General features: G+C 40.3%; 2 protein-coding genes and 1 long non-coding RNA gene across 4 annotated transcripts; 1 reads left to right on the top strand and 2 right to left on the bottom strand.

Moving 5' to 3' along the window:
• Window positions 1-90: 90 nt before the first annotated feature.
• Window positions 91-2737, bottom strand: LOC129853442 (guanosine-3',5'-bis(diphosphate) 3'-pyrophosphohydrolase MESH1-like). The gene is made up of 4 exons (XM_055919491.1): window positions 2517-2737; window positions 1797-1852; window positions 1348-1588; window positions 91-359 (listed from the first exon to the last, which is right to left on the bottom strand). The coding sequence occupies exons 1-4, from the start codon at window positions 2626-2628 to the stop codon at window positions 229-231; spliced, it is 540 nt and encodes a 179-aa protein (XP_055775466.1). The 5' UTR covers window positions 2629-2737; the 3' UTR covers window positions 91-228.
• A 5106-nt stretch (window positions 2738-7843) lies between these two features.
• LOC129853441 (uncharacterized) lies at window positions 7844-10020 on the bottom strand. The gene is made up of 2 exons (XR_008759129.1): window positions 9931-10020; window positions 7844-9651 (listed from the first exon to the last, which is right to left on the bottom strand). It is a non-coding gene; the product is annotated as an uncharacterized LOC129853441 (long non-coding RNA).
• An 88-nt stretch (window positions 10021-10108) lies between these two features.
• vps33b (VPS33B late endosome and lysosome associated) lies at window positions 10109-20240 on the top strand. Of its 2 annotated transcripts, none has more exons than XM_055919482.1 (24): window positions 10109-10199; window positions 11218-11362; window positions 11693-11773; window positions 11905-11966; window positions 12330-12379; window positions 13023-13090; window positions 13186-13231; window positions 13312-13406; window positions 13631-13735; window positions 14076-14166; window positions 14403-14480; window positions 14700-14773; window positions 14876-14962; window positions 15221-15311; window positions 15892-15966; window positions 16078-16142; window positions 16560-16614; window positions 16720-16766; window positions 17180-17312; window positions 17947-18020; window positions 18835-18936; window positions 19039-19114; window positions 19258-19377; window positions 19764-20240. In XM_055919482.1, exons 2-24 carry the CDS (start codon window positions 11267-11269, stop codon window positions 19841-19843), a joined length of 1851 nt encoding a protein of 616 aa, XP_055775457.1. In that variant the 5' UTR covers window positions 10109-10199; window positions 11218-11266; the 3' UTR covers window positions 19844-20240. The 2 variants fall into 2 exon arrangements, with proteins under 2 accessions (XP_055775457.1, XP_055775456.1); XM_055919481.1 differs by having other exon boundaries at window positions 10110-10199; window positions 19255-19377.
• Window positions 20241-20313: the final 73 nt, after the last annotated feature.

The raw sequence follows: 20313 nt of genomic DNA, 5'->3' as shown, positions 1-20313 counted from the left end.
AACTCAAGGTGACATTGATGGTTTGCCAGTTCTACAGACAATGTATGCAAATTACTCTAGAATGAATAATAAATTACCCATGAAAATAAATCTTTATGAGAGCTAAGAGTTTATTCGATGGAGAAGGCTCCTAATATGAAGACAATTTTTTTTCCACATGAACTCTTTACAAAAGTGTACATCAAGAGTTGCTCTGTTGTGCCACCCTGTGTCAGAAGTAGAGAGGTGTCAAAGCTCAACCCCCCTCTGCTTGAAGAGCTCCTCTAGGTGTCTCTCCAGTGCTGGGTTGGTCCCCCTCAGTCCTCTCACTACCTGGGCTGACCACACAAAGTACTCCTGAACACGCTCTGCCGACCAACCTGGCAACCACAATACAGATTTAAATATAAGATATAGGACGGGGTAAAGAGAGGGACAGTCAGACAACCAGAGAGGGAAGTAAAGAGAAGCAACAAGCCAGAGAGAGTCAGAAAATAAAGATCAGTTTCCCCAGTTCAGAGAAGTTAGTCATTGAAGTTGTTAGGTTTATGTCCCATCCTGCATCCTGATTTACCAGCTTCTAACCACTAGATGGTGCTGCTCTTGCTATTATTTATTTTTTAAGAATCAGTCACTCACATTTCTGGCACAAATCCAATGCAAGTCAATGGTACCTATATTAGCATTTTCACACAGTAACATTGAGTTACACAATATATATATATTTTTTTTAGATACTTTAGGATTTGGACATGACGCTTGAAAATGCTAATATAGATACCATTCCCATGCATTGGATGTGCCAAAAATGCTAAAAAGTTAGCATTTGAAATGCTGGATAACAAAACCAAAGCATGGATTGCTGTCATACCTTGTCCATTGACTGCTTAGTCATTTAAGTTTACTTCTGACAACATTTACCATCCCGCAGTAGCGGCCATGATTTAGCAGCGGATGCATATAGCAGACAAGCTGACTTGTCATGTCTCAAAATCAATATCCATCTTAACTCTATATTGTTTTACGTCCTGTGGATTCGGGAAGATCGATGACTAGTTCAACAGAAAAGTGAGCCTGTCAGGTAATTAACTCCCACACAGCTTCTAGCCTAGTTAACGCAATGCTGTGCAATTGTCATTAATTTGACCACTTTTTCTCTCTGGCCTCCATTGACTTAGTCACACAAATTTTGGCCATTCTACAAGGGTAAAAACTCCAATAACCTTTGAATGGTAAAATGGGGTTTATATGATAGTGAAATGGGGTTTGGACCATTGGTTCTCTCATAGGATAAACCAACAAAATTAACATATTTTACACAGAGGGTCCAAATATGCTTTTTTGATTGGACACCCTACAATCAATCACCTGTGGGTGTGCAGCGGTTCAGGTCCCTCAGGTTGTACAGTTTGTCAGCCAGTTTGACCAGTTTGGCTTGGTGGCTGGAGTGAGGCGCATGCTCCACCTGCTGACGCTTCCTCTCCTGCTTGGGTAGTGCCTTGTTGTCTGTCACTTCCTGAACGATTCGAGCCACTGTTTGCCCAAAGATGGCCTGTAGCTCTCCTATGCTGGTGTCAGTGTCCTCCACTGTGTCATGGAGCAAAGCTGCCTGCAGACAGTTGGAAAACACAAATATCAGTCATGACCTTCCTGTTAACACAAACTCGTAACACAAATGTTGAATGTTTTCATGAGCTTAACATTGCCCATTGACTTGTCTATACTTAATATAACTTCATTACGATTTAAAATATTGCCCTCCAGGAACAAGCATGCAAGAAAGTATTTTGAGTTTGTCTGATACGTAAAACACTTACTTGCAAAACTTCAATGTCTGTGATCCCACCTTCATGGCTCAGGATCCTTGCCACTCCTGCAAAATTTTAAACACGGCAAATGTAAATGCAGATATCCATGCACTGAAGTCCGAGTAGTGAGAGTTATTGCTAAGGACCTCTCTCAATAATGGACTAGAGGATAACGTTACTCCTTATAGTCCAAGGACCTTGCATGTTTAGAGGCAAATTGGCCCTTGCAGCCAAAACCACCAAATACTCAAACTAAACATGAATCAATTCCAGTACATTTCTAGAAACAAACTTTTATATCAAAAATAATTTCCCAAATGCAAAACATACACTTACTGTACACTGTTTTAACAGGTTAACACAGATGCAGCTGACAGCATCTTTCAGTGACAGCAGATGCAGACAGCTAATTAGCACATGAACGCCGCTGTCTTCAGTAAACAAGCGCTGTACCATGGAGATAAGACTGTGTGGGAACACTTACCCTAAAAAGGTGTGTAGTACTTTAACCTTTTGTGTTATTTTTTTTTAAATGTCTAGCTAATATGAAATATATGTTCCTTGTGTTTTAACGTTCAGAACAAGCGTCAGGACTCTTAACAAAACTTCCCCGGTCAGAAGATACTAGCTATCATCAATAGGCGCTAATGGTAGCTAGTTATGTTCTTAAGCCATTCATAGACGCTAACTAGCTAGCATCTGTTAAGATTGTTTTCATAACAACTGTACCTATTGGGTGGTTGATATATGGCGTTTGTTCCGCGTCTTTACGTCGTTGATTGCGGTGCTTTTCAGCAGCGAAGTTGACAGTCTCCAATAGAATAACCGATTCTGAACTCATGCTGTAAAAGTAGTTACTAACACACTACAGACGGCACATTATTACTAACGTTTGGTCGCAGATCGCACCGGTCATTTGTGCGTCAGTGTCTTCTCTTTAAATGTCCGTAGTCAGACAAAGTCTCGCAACATCCCATCCGCTTCTACAGAAGCATGGGTAACATATTGCATTGGGATCAAATGTGTGCATCCTTGCGAAACAATATAAATACGATTGAGCCTTACCTTTATATATTTTGTGTTTTTTTAGCAGTATTCCTTTCTAGGGAGTTTTTCCTAGCCACCGTGCTTCTACACCTGCATTTCTTGCTGTTTGGGGTTTTAGGCTGGGTTTCTGTACAGCACTTTGAGATATCAGCTGGTGTAAGAAGAGCTTTATAAATAAATTTGATTTGATTCATAATAGAGCATAAATCAATACTTAGTCCTCATGTCCATGTGTTTTTCCTATTTTGTTGCATGACAACCTGTAATTTAAATGGATTTCTATTTTGATTTCATGTAACGGACATATACAAAATAGTCCAAATTGGTGAAGTGAAATTTAAAAAAAATAACTTGTTTAAAAAAAATCTAAAAACTGTCAAACGGAAAAGTGGTGCATGCATATGTATTCACCCCCTTTGCTACGAAGCCCCTAAATAAGATCTGGTGCAAAAAATTACCTGTGCAGTCTAAGTGTCTCATGATCTTTCACATGATATCATCTCAGTATATATACACCTGTTCTGAAAGGCCCCAGAGTCTGCCACACCACGAAACAAGGGGCACCACCAAACAAGTACACCAGTGGAACCCATCCTACTTGAAGGATCTGGAGAAGTTTTGCCTTGAAGAATGGGCAAAAATCCCAGTGGGTAGATGTGCCAAGTTTATAGAGACATACCCCAAGAGACTTGCAGCTGTAATTGATGCATAAGGTGGCTCTACAAAGTATTGACGTTGGAGGGGTAAATATTTTGCATCTTCAAAGTGGTAGGCATGTTGTGTAAATCAAATTATACAAACCCCCCAAAAGTCCAGGTTGTAAGGCAACAAAATAGGGAAAATGCCAAAGAGTTGAAAACCTTCGCAAGCCACTGTACATATCCCAACCAGAAGCCATGGATTACAGGCAACATCCGCATCGAGCTAAAGGCTAGAGTTGCCGCTTTCAAGGACCGGGATACTATTCCGGACGCCTATAACAAATCCCGCTATGCCTTCAGACAAACCATCAAACAAGCAAAGTGTCAATACAGGATTAAGATTGAATCCCACTACAATGGCTGTGACGCTTGTCGGATGTGGCAGGGCTTGAAAACTATTACGGACTACAAAGGGAAACCTAGACTTGAGCTTCCCAGTGACGCGAGCCTACCAGACGACTTAAATGCCTTTTATGCTCACTTCGAGGCAAGCAACACTGAAGCAGGCATGAGAGCACCAGCTGTTCTGGATGACTGTGTGATAACGCTCTTGGTAGCTGGTGTGAGCAAGACCTTTAAACAGGTCAACATTCACAAAGCCGCGGAGCTAGATGGATTACCAGGACGCTACTCAAAGCATGCACGGACCAACTGGCAAGTATCTTCACTGACATTTTCAACCTCTCCCTGACCGAGTCTGTAATACCTACATGTTTCAAGCAGACCACCATAGTCCCTGTGCCCAAGGAAGCGAAGGTAACCTCTCCCTCAATGTGATCAAGACAAAGGAGCTGATCGTAGACTACAGGAAAAGGCGGGCCGAACAGGCCCCTATTAACATCAACGGGGCTGTAGTGGAGCGGGTCGAGAGTTTCAAGTTCCTTGGTGTCCACATCACCAACGATCTATCATGTTCCAAACCCACCAAGACAGTCGTGAAGGGGGCACGACAAAATCGTTTCCCCCTCAGGAGACTGAAAAGATTTGGCATGGGTCCCCAGATCCTCAAAAAGTTCTACAGCTGCACCAGCGAGAGCATCCGGACCGGTTGCATCACCGACTGGTATGGCAACTGCTCTGCATTTTACCATAAGGCGCTACAGAGGGTAGTGAGTATGGCACAGTACATCACTGAGTTAAGTTAATATTCATCTATAATCTCTGGTGTACAATATCAGTAACACAACAACAACAACAAAGCAAAGCGATACACAAGGACACTTCCCAGACAACAAGTTTCCCAGATCACCATCTGTCTCTCCGTCCCCCTCCTTCCGTACCTTCTCTCTCTCCCTCCTTCTGTACTCACCCCTCTCTCCCCCTCCTTCTGTATCTATCTCACCCCTCTTTGCTTTCTCTCTCTCTCTCCCTCCTTCTGTACCGTCCTCCTCTCTGTCTCTCTCCCTCCTTACGTAACTTCCCCCCCCTCTCTCACTGTCGCCCTCCTTCTTGACCTTTCTCCCCCTCTGTCCCAACTTTAAATCAATTGGGATTTGATTTGCAGTTATTGTCAATTTCCTTCAAGCACATTTTGAATTACATCCTTTTGTAACCATAAACCATGTAAATACTTAGTTACTCTCTTTTTTACGGTTGTATTTATTTCTTTACTTATCTATTGTTCACCTAATACCTATTTGTTACTTAAAAATCGCACTGTAAGGCCTGTAATTAAGCATTTCACTGTAAGGTTCACTGTTGTATTTTGTGCACGTGACAAATAAACTTTGATTTGATTGAACTATTTTCACTATTTCAGAGAAACATTTCATTGTATATGACAAGTTATCATTAAGAAGTTGTGTTCTTTCAACAAGATGTTCTGCTATTTCTTTCCTTGTTATGTCCGTTTCTAGGTGGACCAATAAAAATGAGAAGGAATGTCTAATCTTTGTCTAAGTCAATTTCTTATTTCATACAAACAGTCGGTTTCCTGACATGATATACAATACATGATATGTACGTTCATATCTACTGTTACTGTCCAAGCAAATAATAGTACACAAACCTAGGCCTACAGGCTGAAGAAGGCTTTAACATGAAGTTTACATGTACCAACAATAATGCTAGTAACTAGCAAACAGCAGCATCTTTGCATTTGTATTGTTTTATCATGTTATATAATTATGAAACAGAATGTAAGCTAGGTGACTTCCCACTGGGCACAAACTGGTTGAATAGATGTGGTTTCCACATAATTTTTAACAAAACGAAATCTGTTTTTCATTCTGTTGACGATGAATCAAAGGGGAAAACTGACTGGATTTTTTTTAAAGTCAACCTGAAGGAATTTCCTAATTTCTTATTTTTTTACCCTACCTAAATCGAATGACATGGTTACATTTTTTATTTTTCATTCCCAACTTAATTAAATCAAAACTAAACATTGAACTGATATCTGTGCCCATTAGTCTGGTCTTTGTACTCACAAATCACACACTATTATAACCACAGCATCTATAGGTACAATAATAGTAGACTATTGTAGGAAACACACACCCAATAGGTTTATATGCACCAACAAGTAAATAGAGTGAATAATCAATCACAGCGTTAACTAGTAATAAGTAGAGAGCATACATAGATGATCATATCTACTACAGTAATATCTCTCTCCTCTGGGGCTCACGCTCTGTAGCAGAGGAAGTTCATCCTCTCCTCACAGTTCCTGGTTCCCCAGTGCTCTTCATCCCTGGTCAGGGTCCCACAGTGGAGGTATGGGCGGGGCAGTGGGGCAGCTCTCCGCCGGACCAGGCCTGGTACTCCAGCTGGTCCCCATTCACCCACAGCCATTCTCTGGCCAGGAAGATCAGACCCGTCCACACATGGTCCGTCTGTGTGCCCTCCATCTTGCTCTGGGCCTGGAGATGTTCAGTCTCAGAGAGCAGGCTGGGGAGGTCGGTGTAGTGATCCCTGCAGTACTCCAGAGCCTCCTCCCACATCTTCATCTCCTGAACCAGTAGCAGAAGGAGAATTGCCAAAAGCACGGCGCATCAAGCCACGTCATTACCATGGCAACAGTCTTCATTACTATCATGATCATCTGGCTCTCCTGACCCCCAAAACCTATATTCTGGGTTCTCTCCTCCTGACCATCTGTTGGCTCATTAGTATCTATAGATTTCTCTGGTTGCTGATGAAGGCCAGGTCAGTGTAGTGCTCACGGCAGTATAGCTGAGCCTCTGACCAGATTCATGGATGACTGACAGTAGTAATCTCTTTGCAGACCAGAGACCACTGCACACAGATCAGTGATGAGGCGCCCAGTGAAACTGCTCATCATTTTTATGAGGCCCCAGTGCTTAAGAGTGTGGAGTGGAGCCCACCCTGGGTTGTGACTAGATGGTATACAGCTACGGTCCCTGCTGCTGCTCTTATGACCACCAGGACCTTTCTTTAATCACATGTACCCCAGCCATCAATCAGAGTGCTTCCTATATTCACCTGAACACACAGGCTACCAATTAATAGGGATGGAGGAAAAAAGATAGGTAGAGTATCACAATATTAATGTTGCTTCATTTATATCGGCAGGCAGCCTAGTGGTTAGAGCGTTGGACTAGTAACCCGAAAGGTTGCAAGCTCGAATCCCCGAGCTGACAAGGTAAAAATCTGTCGTTCTGCCCCTGAACAAGACAGTTAACACACTGTTCCTAGGCCGTCATTGAAAATAAGAATTTCTCCTTAACTGACTTGCCTAGTTAAATAAAGGACAAATAAAATATCAATACTGTAACTCCAAGTATCGAATTATTATTTTATTTAGTATTCTTGTTTGTTAAAGTTAGCTATCGTTAGTAAGGTTTACCTGCGCCAAAATGTAGCTATTAATCATCCTACAGCTAGTTGCCCATCTACTTTTGAAATGTTTTAAATGGTTAGCCAACATGTTTTGAGCACTTTTACATGCAAAACTTATTTTCTCACGGCTTGCTCTTGTCCAGCACTGTGGTTGGAACGCCTAATGGCAATAAAATTGCAGTATTGAATCAGAATACATATCGAATTGTGATACGTATAGAATCACACTGTATATCGTATTAGCACCTATGTACCATGATATATCATATCGTGAGGTCTCTGGCAATTTCCAGCCCTAACAATTAGATGACTATTCTCACCTGTTCACAAGTGGACCAGGACCATCTGTCAGAACTTTCCTAACTCAACATGTGCACACACACACACCAACTACACACTCCTCTTACCTAAACAGGAAGACTGCAGTCAAATCACTTGTGTATCTTCTAAGTAAACTCTACCCAAAAAGATGGAAAATGTCAGATGGAGAAGGACAGTAACCAAAGCTTGTATGTAAATATTTATTTGGGCTTATCCAAGCTTTTGGCAGCTGCTGATGACCCTTCAGCACACACTCAAACCTTCATTTCAGCTTAAAAATAGAAATAAAGTCAGCAAAAAAAGAAACATCCCTTTTTCAGGACCCTGTCTTTCAAAGATAAATCGTAAAAATCCAAATAACTTCACAGATCTTCATTGTAAAGGGTTTAAACACTGTTTCCCATGCTTGTTCAATGAACCATAAACAATTAATGAACATGCACCTGTGGAACGGTCGTTAAGACACTAACAGCTTACAGACAGTAGGCAATTAAGGTCACAGTTATGAAAACTTAGGACACTAAAGAGGCCTTTCTAATGACTCTGAAAAACACCAAAATAGAAAAAAGCTATTTTTTTCTGATTCATCCACCACAGTACCCAATTGTCATACTTGAGTAAAAGTAAAGATACCTTAAATGAAAATGACTCAAGTAAAGGTGAAAGTCACCCAGTAAAATACTACTTGAATAAAAGTCTAAAAGTATTTGGTTTAAAATATACTTAGGAATCAAAAGTAAAGGTATAAATAATTTAAAAATCCTTATATTAATCAACTGACTGCACAATGTTTTTTAAATATTTTTTTTTACGGAAAGCCAGTTGCACACCTCAACAGTCAGACATAATTTACAAACTAAGCATTTGTGTTTAGTGAGTCTGCCAGATTAGAGGCAGTAGGGATGACCAGGGAGGTTCTCTTGATAAGTGTGTGAATTAGACAATTTTCCTGTCCTGCTAAGCATTCAAAATGTAACGAGTACTTTTGGATGTCAGGGAAATGTAGTGGAGTAAAAGTTTTCAAAAAATAGAAATAATAACGTTAAGTACAGAAACCCCAAAAACGACTTAAGTAGTACTTTAAAGTATTTTTACTTAAGTACTTTACACCACTGGACATACATTTACATTTAAGTCATTTAGCAGACGCTCTTATCCAGAGCGACTTACAAATTGGAAAGTTCATACATATTCATCCTGGTCCCCCCGTGGGAATTGAACCCTGGTCCCCCCGTGAGAATTGAACCCACAACCCTGGCATTGCAAGCGCCATGCTCTACCAACTGAGCCACACGTGACCACATACATAAGGTTTACATCCTACAAAAAAGGTCTGTGTGTAAATGAGTGTGACCACTTCGGATATGAATTGATGCTGGTCTTTCTATGCTGTATCTGTTACAGGCCTCAGAAAGGTTGTCTGAGTCGGCCTGCTGTAGATAACGGAAAACAGACATCGAAGTTAGCCGAGCTGTGTGGCAGTTCTAGTGCTTTCTTTAATCCTTTCCCAAATATTCTCTTGTTCAATCATGTCCCAATTCAATTACATATTTGTCATTCAACTTCAATACATCAGGTAGAATAATTATTCACAGTAAACATCATAAAATTCATTCATTGACATTTGACCTTCTTTCTCTTCTGTGATGCTGTAAGAAGCTCTCTGTATAGAGGAGAGTTATTTTCAAGCTTGTGTTGCTTTCTCAGGTGGGCTGGCAGTCTTTTGACCACTTCATGACAGCCTGTCATGGGGCAAGGCCTGGAGTGATGGTTGTTTTTAGACTTGCAGCTGCTGCCACCATGTCTGCTTGGTGCTCCGAGGCCGAATGTGTTGACTGCAGACTGGGCCTCCTCTCTGCCCCACTCATGGACCTGCCGCAGGTGACGAGGTAGGTGAATGATGGTGACTTGACAGCCATCCACCAGAGACCTCTTTCATCCTCTCTTTTGTGTTTTGTGTTTGTTTTCTTTTCTTTTGAGTCTTTGGTCCACACCTGTAAACATATTATTGACAACAAAGAAGAGAACATGGTTATGATGGAGACGGGTGATGATGTTGGAATTAAGATGAGGAAGGTTTGCTCTGCTAGGGACCTGGTGCATCTAAATGGTCAAAAGAGGATCTTCAGGATAAAGGAAAGAAACATGGTGAGTGCTGGATGCTGCCAACTTGGTATTTGCTTTTTTTTTTAAATCCAGTTTTCCACCACATTAGTACGAATGATTTATATATAGCTACATCTTTGTTAGGTAATGGGGAGAGGCTACGGTACCTATTGGATAGTTGGTTTCTTTAGGGTCTTTAGTCCGTTGATCTTGGTGGTTTTCAGCAGAAAATGTCACCGTCTCCAACAATATAACCGAATCTAAACTCCTAGTAGCAAGTTGCATACATTAAACAGTAAAGTGCATTGACTAGGTACAGTTCTCCAAACAGTTTTTCTCTCCAGTCATGTCTTGAGATACGGTGCCCTCTATTTACTTGTTCGTAGTGAAACAAAGATTCGCAACATCACATCCGCACATCCGGAAACAAACCAAGGTAATGTACCTAGCTAGCTAAAATTGATAGAGCATTTTTGTTTATTTTACATTTTTAAATCGTCTAAATCGTCCTATAACCTATACAGTAACGGTATATACATTTGGTTTTAATGACTGTCGCCGTCCTTATTGCCATATACAGTTAATCATGGTGTGACTACTAAATCAGCTGATAACTACAGTATGCTAACGTTAGCTCTCGAAAACCCTTCTCTCTATGTTGGTTTTCAGGGGTTCAGGTGTTACACCCGCATTTGTCTCAATGTAAACAAAAATTTGTCGCTCTGTTTTAACGTTTAGAAAAGTAAATAATAATCGTGTTCAAACAGGTTTTCGAAACGTATATTTAATTTCAGTGAGAAATAATTTTTCAAATAAAAAATATACACTGTAGCTGGCCCGGTTCCACGATTAGCCAAAAGATGGATTACCCCCTCAGTTGAAACGTGTGCCCCTTCAGTTTTGGTTGTAATGTCCCTTTATAAAAATATTTGTAAAAGTTATAACAATTGAGTGACAGGTTGGCACAAAATCTGTATCTCTGCTGCACTGTGTCAGCACAATGGACAGAGCCCACTGCTGTCTGTGTGTGTGTGTGTGTGTGTGTGTGTGTGTGTAGGGGCACCTGGTCTCAGAATTTCTTATTATTTTGTATTTAAATCCGAGACATTCCATTTAGTATGATATGTTATATTTCGTATGGTATGCATTAATTTGTGGATGTCCATCAACCATTTCGTATGATATTTGACAAATTAGAATTCATATTATATTTTATGAATTTGCAAAACGTACAATATAGTACGAATTTGCAATATGTATATTATGTTACGAATTCTAGCTAGGTGGCTAACGTTAGCTAGCTCGTTGTCATTGTGAAGCTACCCACTCGGCAAAGAAGTCAATTCAATGTCTATTCCACGTTGGTTCAACTTAATATAATTGAAATGACGTGGAAACAGTGTTAATTCAACCAGAGTGTGCCCAGTGGATCACAGCTGGATTGTATTTTCCAGGGAGGTGAATGGTTGGGCAGGTGTGCTACTCTGTTCCACCTCAGGCCCCATGGCTCACAGTGTCAGGAGAGATGCCCCTGAGCTCCCTGACTTCTCTCTGCTCAAGAGGCTGGCCAGGGACCAGCTAATTTACCTACTGGAACAGGTAGGACTACTCCACTCATCTTCCCCCCACTCAGGTTATCAATTGTCTTGGTTCTCAGTATCCACAAGTACTCACACAAGTCATGGATCCTATTAAAGTTGTAAAGCCTGGGTCAGTTTCCCAGACAGTCCTGGTCCTGGACTAAAAATCTGTTTCAATTGAGATTCTATAGGCTTAATCTGTGTCTGGGAAACCGTCCCTCTATGTTTCTATAATGTATATTAGTCTCTACTGCTGGTAGCAATCCTAAATTCCTCTTCTGGGGATTGATTAGGTATATTCATCATCCTCATTATCATCATACTGCATTTTTACTCCCCTGGTTTAAAGCTACCTGGGAGGAAGGACCTGTTCATTGAGGCAGATTTGATGAGCCCCCTGGACCGCATTGCTAATGTCATAACATTAAAGGTACATGTCATTGTTATGTTTCTGAATATTGCTGTATACCATATTGATTATGCCTGTCCTTACATATATCAGTTTACCAGGTTACAATGAGGTTCAGTCCTATACAATCTTTGTCACCCTTCTCCTTGTAGCAACATGATGTGGACAAGCTTTACAAAGTGGAATACAAACCCATTGTCAGCACCTCAGATCAGTAAGTAGCAAATCCTATTGTAGTTCCATAGATCTGCTTCTCTTTTATTGTCTTGGAGGATCAAGTAACACAGCCATAACAATGTTGTAACACAGCCATAACAATGTTGTAACACAGCCATAACAATGTTGTAACACAGCCATAACAATGTTGTAACACAGCCATAACAATGTTGTAACACAGCCATAACAATGTTGTAACACAGCCATAACAATGTTGTAACACAGCCATAACAATGTTGTAACACAGCCATAACAATGTTGTAACACAGCCATAACAATGTTGTAACACAGCCATAACAATGTTGTAACACAGCCATAACAATGTTGTAACATAGCCTTAATAATGTGCCTTCCTTGACAGACTGTGCTTCCTGATCCGTCCAAGAATAAAAACTGTCAAGTGGATATGTGGTAAGTAGAATGGTGGCACCCTGATATTGAAAATCAGCTGATTCATATTGTATTTCATTAAAGTGTAATTGTTGGGATGCCAATGCAGTGAAAGATTAAGTTAGCAACGCTATTCCCTTCCTGAGAAATGAAGTACTGTCGTCCCAGACTTTGAAATGCCTTGTCTTTTCTGGATCAGTGGTATTTTCGACAGTGCTTCTGGAGTACGTTGTGTTACTGTGCAAACAAAGGCTTCTGATTTAATGTCCTTGATCGGGAAGACAATGAGGGAAATCACTCTGTTATGAGTTTGATTTATTCTTGCTCACAAATAAACTGAAGAAATGCAGAATTTACATGACTAATAATTGCAAAAAACTAATTTAAATACATAACTAATTTAAATACATAACACATTACATAAATAGAATACAGAACATTTGAAACATTACAGGATATTTTTTAGAATGGAAATTGAAATATTAAAATTTGATTGTAAAAAAAAAAAAAAATTGGGGGGGGGAAGCATTTAACAGGTAGGGTTATTATACAGTCTGACAGCAGTGCGTAGAGTGCCGTTTCACAGGTGGTTCGTACGGGCAGTTATACAGGACACTTCGTGGCTGTTTCTTATGCCCACTGACAAATTGGTTTCCTTTTCCAGATGTGGTCAATACAGACAAAGCATTTGGGAGATTCAGAAGATACAAGATTATATTTAGCCCTCAGAAGGTGATTATTATGTGCTTAGTGTATACTTTCTGCAATAAAACAATTTAATTTATTTTATTTGCTCATTCTTCTCTCGCTTTCCGTGTCTGTTACAGTTTTATGCATGCGAGAACCTTTTGGAGGAGCAGGGAATCTTTGGTGGTAGGTGTCTTTTGATTATTCATATTTTGGTATTCCAGATGTTTGAATGTTAACAGACAGTTTTTCACTCCTTTGTGAAGATGTGACTACTGACGAGTGGTCATTCTACCTCCTGCCCCTGGACGATGACATCATTAGCTTGGAGCTTCCGGAATTCTTCAGAGACAACTTCCTGGTAATGATAGACAGTAGTGCTGACGGGAGCTGTATTTAGGAATATCAGTCCCACTTTATGATGCAAAAATTATGTATTTACATGTAGTTGCATAAGCATGTATAGTGTAATAACAAATTAGTAACACATTTTGACATATAACTAACAACCTAGCACTGAGACTAGCATGGTTATATTCATAGTGCTAATTATTTTGCTAACACGCATGACCTGTGTGTCCACAGGAGGGAGACCAGCGCTGGGTGAGAACAGCGGGTAGTGCCCTGCATCTCCTACACTCTGTCTACGGCCCCTTCTCTAAGGTGTATGGGATCGGACGATGCTCCAAGGTAAGATCAGCTCAGTACATCAACACTCTTTAATGTACTTTTGTATACCGCAATTCAGCGTTTAGCTGCCTTGTATACTGAATTAAAACTAAACTAAAATACATCTGGGATTCTGATTCTAGATGGTACTGAATGAATTATTTACTATGGGTGCCAGTCTGTTTATGCTTCAGCCAACTAGTCTTTGTCTTGTTCATCAAGGTAGAACTGTATGTTGTTGAATGCAGACACAGTCAGAAAGCAGCACCGGTACAGATGTTTTAGATTTTCAAACACCATGATTTAGACGAGATTCATAGAGTAAGTGTTAACAGTATGTCTGGTCTCTTGCCCGGTTCAGATGGCGTATGAATCGTGGAGGGAGCAGGTGGAGGAGGGGGAACAGAGAGCGCGTCAAGCGGAGATCGGAAATGTGTTTCTCATTGACAGAGGTAGATCTTTCTTGAACTGTGAATCACGGCAGTTGTGACGTTTGTCTTATTTGTTGCTCTCATTTTTTGACATTTTAAAAATGCTATTGGATAATGGTGTTATTATTCATTCTCACGGACTAACGTATGAAAATGTTGATTTCGAATGGAATTCTCTTTTAAGTATAACAATAGGGTGATACGTGTCATAATAATAGTTGATATCATACTAATGTTTTTTCTCATTCTCTTTGCAGATGTGGACCTTGTGACTCCTCTGTGTTCCCAGGTTGTCTATGAAGGACTTGTGGATGACATTTTCAGAATTAAATGTGGTAAGCAATGATATTTGCTATGATTACAGTCTCTACTTTGAAATAGCTATACTGCAAATAATGTGGTCTTTATATATTGTGTCCTGGTCAAGGACCACACACACACTGAAGCCTCTTATTGCTGTATACCATTACAGTTGCAATAAGATCTTAATGCCATTTTATGCATTGTATGTCCATTGTCTGTAGGGAATTATAATCCATCACTTTGTCCTATAGGATGTGTGGAGTTTGGTCCAGATGTCACCTCCTCTGACAAGAGTATAAAAGTGATGCTAAACTCTCAAGATAAGGTTGGCCTTTTAGAAGTATAACACGGTTGAATTGATATCATTTCCCCTCCACTGGCTTAAGGATGACAGTCTCACTGGAATTTGTGTGTGTTTCTCTCTCAGGTTTTTAACGAGATCAGGAACGAGCATTTCTCCCAGGTGTTTGGCTTCCTAAGTCAAAAGGCCCGAAACCTCCAGACTGCATATGATGTGAGTGTTTCATTCTGACCATATTTACATCTCTATGGGCCTTTGTGCTTCCAATTTATTTGTTTGCCTTTATTTGCTAGGTATGGTAAGCTGATTGACAGCACATTTATAATTTACAACAATGCCCCCCTGGTGAAGTGTTGCCCTGCGTGGATGCATCATATTTGTCTTAAATGTCCTCTTTGTACTTTCTTTACATCAAAGAGTAGAAGTTCATGTTTGACGATTATTCATCTCTCTCCGTCTCTGTCATTACAGAAGCGTAGTGGAATGGACATTAAACAGATGAAGACGTTTGTGTCGGAGGAGCTGAAAGGGTTAAAACAGGAGCATCGGCTCCTCAGTCTGCGTGAGTATTGAGTCTCTACTTCCCCAGAGTCAGATGAATTGGTTGAGACCATTTTTATGTCTGTGTGCATTTTGAAGGAAGTTGTTAACTGGTGTTAGTGCAATTTATATTTAGTTTTTATTTAACTTGGCAAGTCAGTTAAGAACAAATTCTTATTTACAATGACGGGCTACACCGGCGAAACCCTCCCCTAACCCGGACGACGCTGGGCCAATTGTGTGCCGCTCTATGGGACTCCCGGTCACGGCCGGTTTTGATACAGCCTCGGATCGGACCCGAGTCTGGAGTGACGCCTCCAGCACTGCGATGCAGTGCCTTAGACCGCTGCTGTGCCTCTCAGGATCCTATGAATGAATGGAAGTCTATGGTAACCGCTAGTATGCTATTAGATACCAAAGACATTGTCATTGCGCTAACACTAGTTAACATTGGCTTGCGAAACTACCTCTAACTTCCTTCATACTAGATGTAGAGACATACAAATGGTATCCATGAGTTCATCAGACTGTGAGGAAGTAGATAAAGGGCTTCATTGCAAAAATCCCAAAGTATCCCTTTAAAAAGACATGTCTCTCTTCAGATATTGGTGCCAGTGAGTCGATGATGAAGAAGAAAACGAAACAGGACTTCCAAGAGCTGTTGAAGACAGAGCACTGTAATATTAATTACATAGGCTGTACTATACTTTGAGGCATATGTTTTTTCCCCATATGAATCCCATTTCCTGCATTGCATAATAACTGATACTTATTTCCCCACCCGACAGCCTTACTTGAGGGGTTTGAAATACGTGAATGTATTTCCTACATAGAGGAGCATATCAATAGACAGGTAAGATTGTCTGGAAGATAATGGTACCATAGAAATCTAATGATGTCATAATGGGTGGACTGGCAGCCATTCTGAGTGTACCCATGAGTTTACCAGTCAAATTGCCAGGGTTAGAGCTTCCAAATCCGTTCTATTCATTATATTTCTATGAATGGTACATGCATACAGGTAATCATAGTGCTAAATCGGCCCAATAAGATTTATATTGCAGGTTGTATTCATCAATCATCCTGGCACATAATTGTTCTCTCCAACCACATCAAACTGTAAACCTTGTTGCCAGGGACCACACTGGAGGAAGCTATCATCCACCTTATTGTGTTATCATCCACCTTATTGTGTTATCATCCACCTTATTGTGTTATCATCCACCTTATTGTGTTATCATCCACCTTAATGTGTTATCATCCACCTTAGGTCTCTATGGTGGAAAGTATGAGACTCCTTTGTCTGCTGTCTCTCACAGAAAACGGTGAGTCTTCACAGAGATGTTTTTTAACCAAACACATGAAAATATAATTGATCTCATGATAAGATTCTTAGTCCTTTTAAATCAGCTGTTTATATTTTCCTTCAGGCCTCCTTCCCAAAGATTATCGCTCATTAAAAGCCCAGTTTCTACAGGTGGGTTCTGCTATCATAGGTATTGTTTTAAATTATATCTAGTACTGGTTGGGAAAAACTGGTTGCAATGATGTCAGGCTGACATCTTTTGTGATGTCATGGTCATGTTGTGTAGTGGTTGGAAAAAATATTTTTTGGTACAAATCTTTTTAGTGACCAGAAAAATATGACCTCTCCCAGTCCCAGATATCTTGATGTTGTCAGGAAAAAAAGACATCTATACAACCAACCATTTTACAACCATAAAATGATGACATCCCAGGCCAAATTTTGCCCGCTAGGGTGTTACTGTGTTACACCGTCAGTGTAATGTGCATTTAGACTGGATTAATTCTGTATCTTTGTATTTCCATTGTTGTTTTGTTGGAGCCTTTTCCTTGTTACATAGTTCTCTGTCTTATTTCCTCTCTCAGAGTTATGGCATTGAACACCTACTGACGTTTTCCAACCTGAAGCAGCTAGGCCTGCTGGTGGAGCAGCAGCCTGGAGAGACCCTCACTGTCATGGAGAGCAGAGTGGGCAAACTGGTCAACGACAAAACCGCAGGTCAGATACAGGCTGGTCCCAATACCGTTACTGTATTTAATACAGGCTGGGCCCCAATACCGTTACTATATTTAATACAGGCTGGGTCCCAATACCGTTACTGTATTTAATACAGGCTGTGTCCTAATATCGTTACTGTATTTAATACAGGCTGTGTCCCAATACCGTCACTATATTTAATACAGGCTGGGTCCCAATACCATTACTGTATTTAATACAGGCTGAATCCCAATAACGCTACTGTATTTAATACAGGCTGAATCCCAATACAGTTACTGTATTTAATATAGGTTGGGTCCCAATACCATTACTGTATATAACTACTTTGTTTTTCTCCTCGTTACCTTTCCTAAGTGACCACCACTAATTGATGAAATGTCTGAATAGGTTTCTCTATGTTACTTTAACCTGTCAAGTCATTGTAATAAGGAAAAGGGATAAGGAAATGAAGCTAATTAAGAATAGTGAGAGACTGACTGATCTGAACTAAGTGAGGGTCCAGTGGTACATTTTTTTGAGACTACTACTACCCACAAAATATACATCATAGATATACTGTACTTTAGAGTCCTGACAATGACAAGATGCTCTGCAAAATATCAGCACTTGAACCTTTCAACATGTTCTATTTTAGGAAAGCTGACTGATGCCTTCTCCTCCCTGGCCAAGAAGAGCAATTTCCGTGCCTTGGGCAGGAAGCTCAATCTGGTATGTAGTCTTTTAATTTAATGAACAACCTAATTACCATATTAAAAACATACCCATGTATTGAGTTACTTTAACTTCATGAAATTTCACTAAACATTATAGGGCGGATTCGTGTACACAGATTAAGCCTAATCCTGGATTCTCCATTAAACTTTGTTTTTAGTTCAGGACTAGGCTGGGAAAGGGCCAGGAAACTCGACCTAAAACAGGGGTTCCCAAATGTTTTTGGCCGCGACCCTATTTTGACATAAATAAAAAGTTGACCCCACCATGTCAAAAACTGATGTAATCAACGGCAAATGTTTACTTTTTACATTTTGGCTATGACAGTCTATTATAAATCAGTTTGCCAGTACTTTTGTCAGTATTTCAATCTGAAGAAAATATGGTTTGAAGTGACTAAAATGCACCAGGAAAGGTTTAAGTTCAGAAGATCATCAGGCAACAATGTTGTCTGATCTTCAGTTTGATTTAGTGCCTGATCTTGTCCCGTCTGTTCTAATGAGTCCTGCGTGGCTTGCGGGCATTGTGGAGGGAAACAGAAGATACATACGTGTTCCTAAGAGTCTAATCTTATAGTAATGAGGTCATAATATTTTGTATTTTGAACCATTTAAAAGATTGAGACACATTTGTAGAAAGAAAACAGAAACCGCTCTGTTTATTACAACTGTATATATATTTTTTTCAAAGTTTCTCTCGGGACCCCATTTTCAAATCACGACCCCTAGTTTGGGAAACACTTCCCTAAAATAACTCCATAACCAAACAGTATTGCAATGAAACCGGATGTCCTTGCTATATCTATATCAAGGTGCCCAAGTCAGATGAAGAGTATGACCTCCGTGTCCCTCGAGACATGGCCTATATCTTCAGTGGAGCCTACATTCCTTTGAGCTGCAAACTCATCGAACAGGTAGGTGGACTCCAATATGAATGAACTCATGGATACTAAGACAGAAGTGTGGTTTCAATTAGTGATATAATAAAAAGTATTCTGCTTGTGCTACGTCTGCAGGTATTGGAGCGTGATGGCTGGACAGGACTCGAGGAAGTCACCCGCATGCTCAACGGACATGAATTTGCAGTCACAGGTAAGACAAGTGGGCTTGACATTGACTCTGAAATGTATGTAAAGGGCACTTTTGAATGGAAAGTCCATAGAGGAAAGGGGAACACAGAGCATTCCAGTTCTTTATTTTCTCTCGTTCTCTACCTCCCCCCTCTCTCTCAGCAGGTAGCAACGGATCAGACGCAAGGGTGAAAACCGATTCCCAGCGTATCATCCTAGTCATGTTCCTGGGTGGGTGCACCTTCTCAGAGATCTCAGCACTACGCTTCCTGGGCAGAGAGAAAGGTAAGGAAGGCTTTATATTGGGATTCTGGAGGGTGGTGGTACTAGAAACTTAACAGTGTGCTAATGTAGGGAACAGCAGAAGTCTTGAGAGGTGGGCCAGTAACCAGAGGGTTGCCGGTTCGAATCCCAATGCCGACAGGGAAAATGTAGAGGGCGTGAGCTAAGGAAAGATATATTCATGTCCCTATTTCTACCTCTATTTCTCCTAGGTTATACATTTATTTTGGTGACTACATAGTTTACAATACATGTTTTATATAGGTCAAGCGGGTTCTACATATGACTTTGTACCATTGAAAAAGAGACCTTGGCTCTCAATCGGGATTCTCTGTATAAATACAAGTTGAATAAAAGTGGATAATGTGTTCTCTCTATGGTGTTTCTAGGTCTTAAATTCATTGTGGTGACCACAGCTATCACAAACAGTGCCAGACTTCTGGAGTCTATGTTGGACAACCATGCATGAGTCCTGGGGTCTCTCTATCATTGCCAATGGAAGCATCCAGCTTGTGGTCCAAGACATCATCGGGACACATACAGATGACTATTTGGACAATTTGGATCTACAATATGACAACAAGCTACTTGTTTGCACCTGTTATTCAGAGTATTGTATTGGAAGCAGTCACTGTCTAGGCTAGATCTGGTTCAGATTTTTTTTTATTGACGTTGGAATATATTCCATCATAGTGCTATACCAACTGCAAAAAGTGTACAACATTTTTTGTTTTCAGTACACAGTACAAAATAAATATGTTTTATTTGTTGTCTGTGATTTATAATAAATTATATTTATGAATCTTACGATATCAAATACCTGTAGGTAAATAAACAATGACGTCTCTGTACAGTGACATTTGAAAGCATGTCTGGCGCTTTACTGGTAATAACTGTTCGTTTTCGTAAATCCACGCCCTTGCGCATGTGCACATGGTA

Source organism: Salvelinus fontinalis, chromosome 4, assembly GCF_029448725.1.
Source record: "Salvelinus fontinalis isolate EN_2023a chromosome 4, ASM2944872v1, whole genome shotgun sequence".
Classification (NCBI taxonomy): domain Eukaryota; kingdom Metazoa; phylum Chordata; class Actinopteri; order Salmoniformes; family Salmonidae; genus Salvelinus; species Salvelinus fontinalis.
This window is presented reverse-complemented; position numbering and strand designations above follow the sequence as displayed.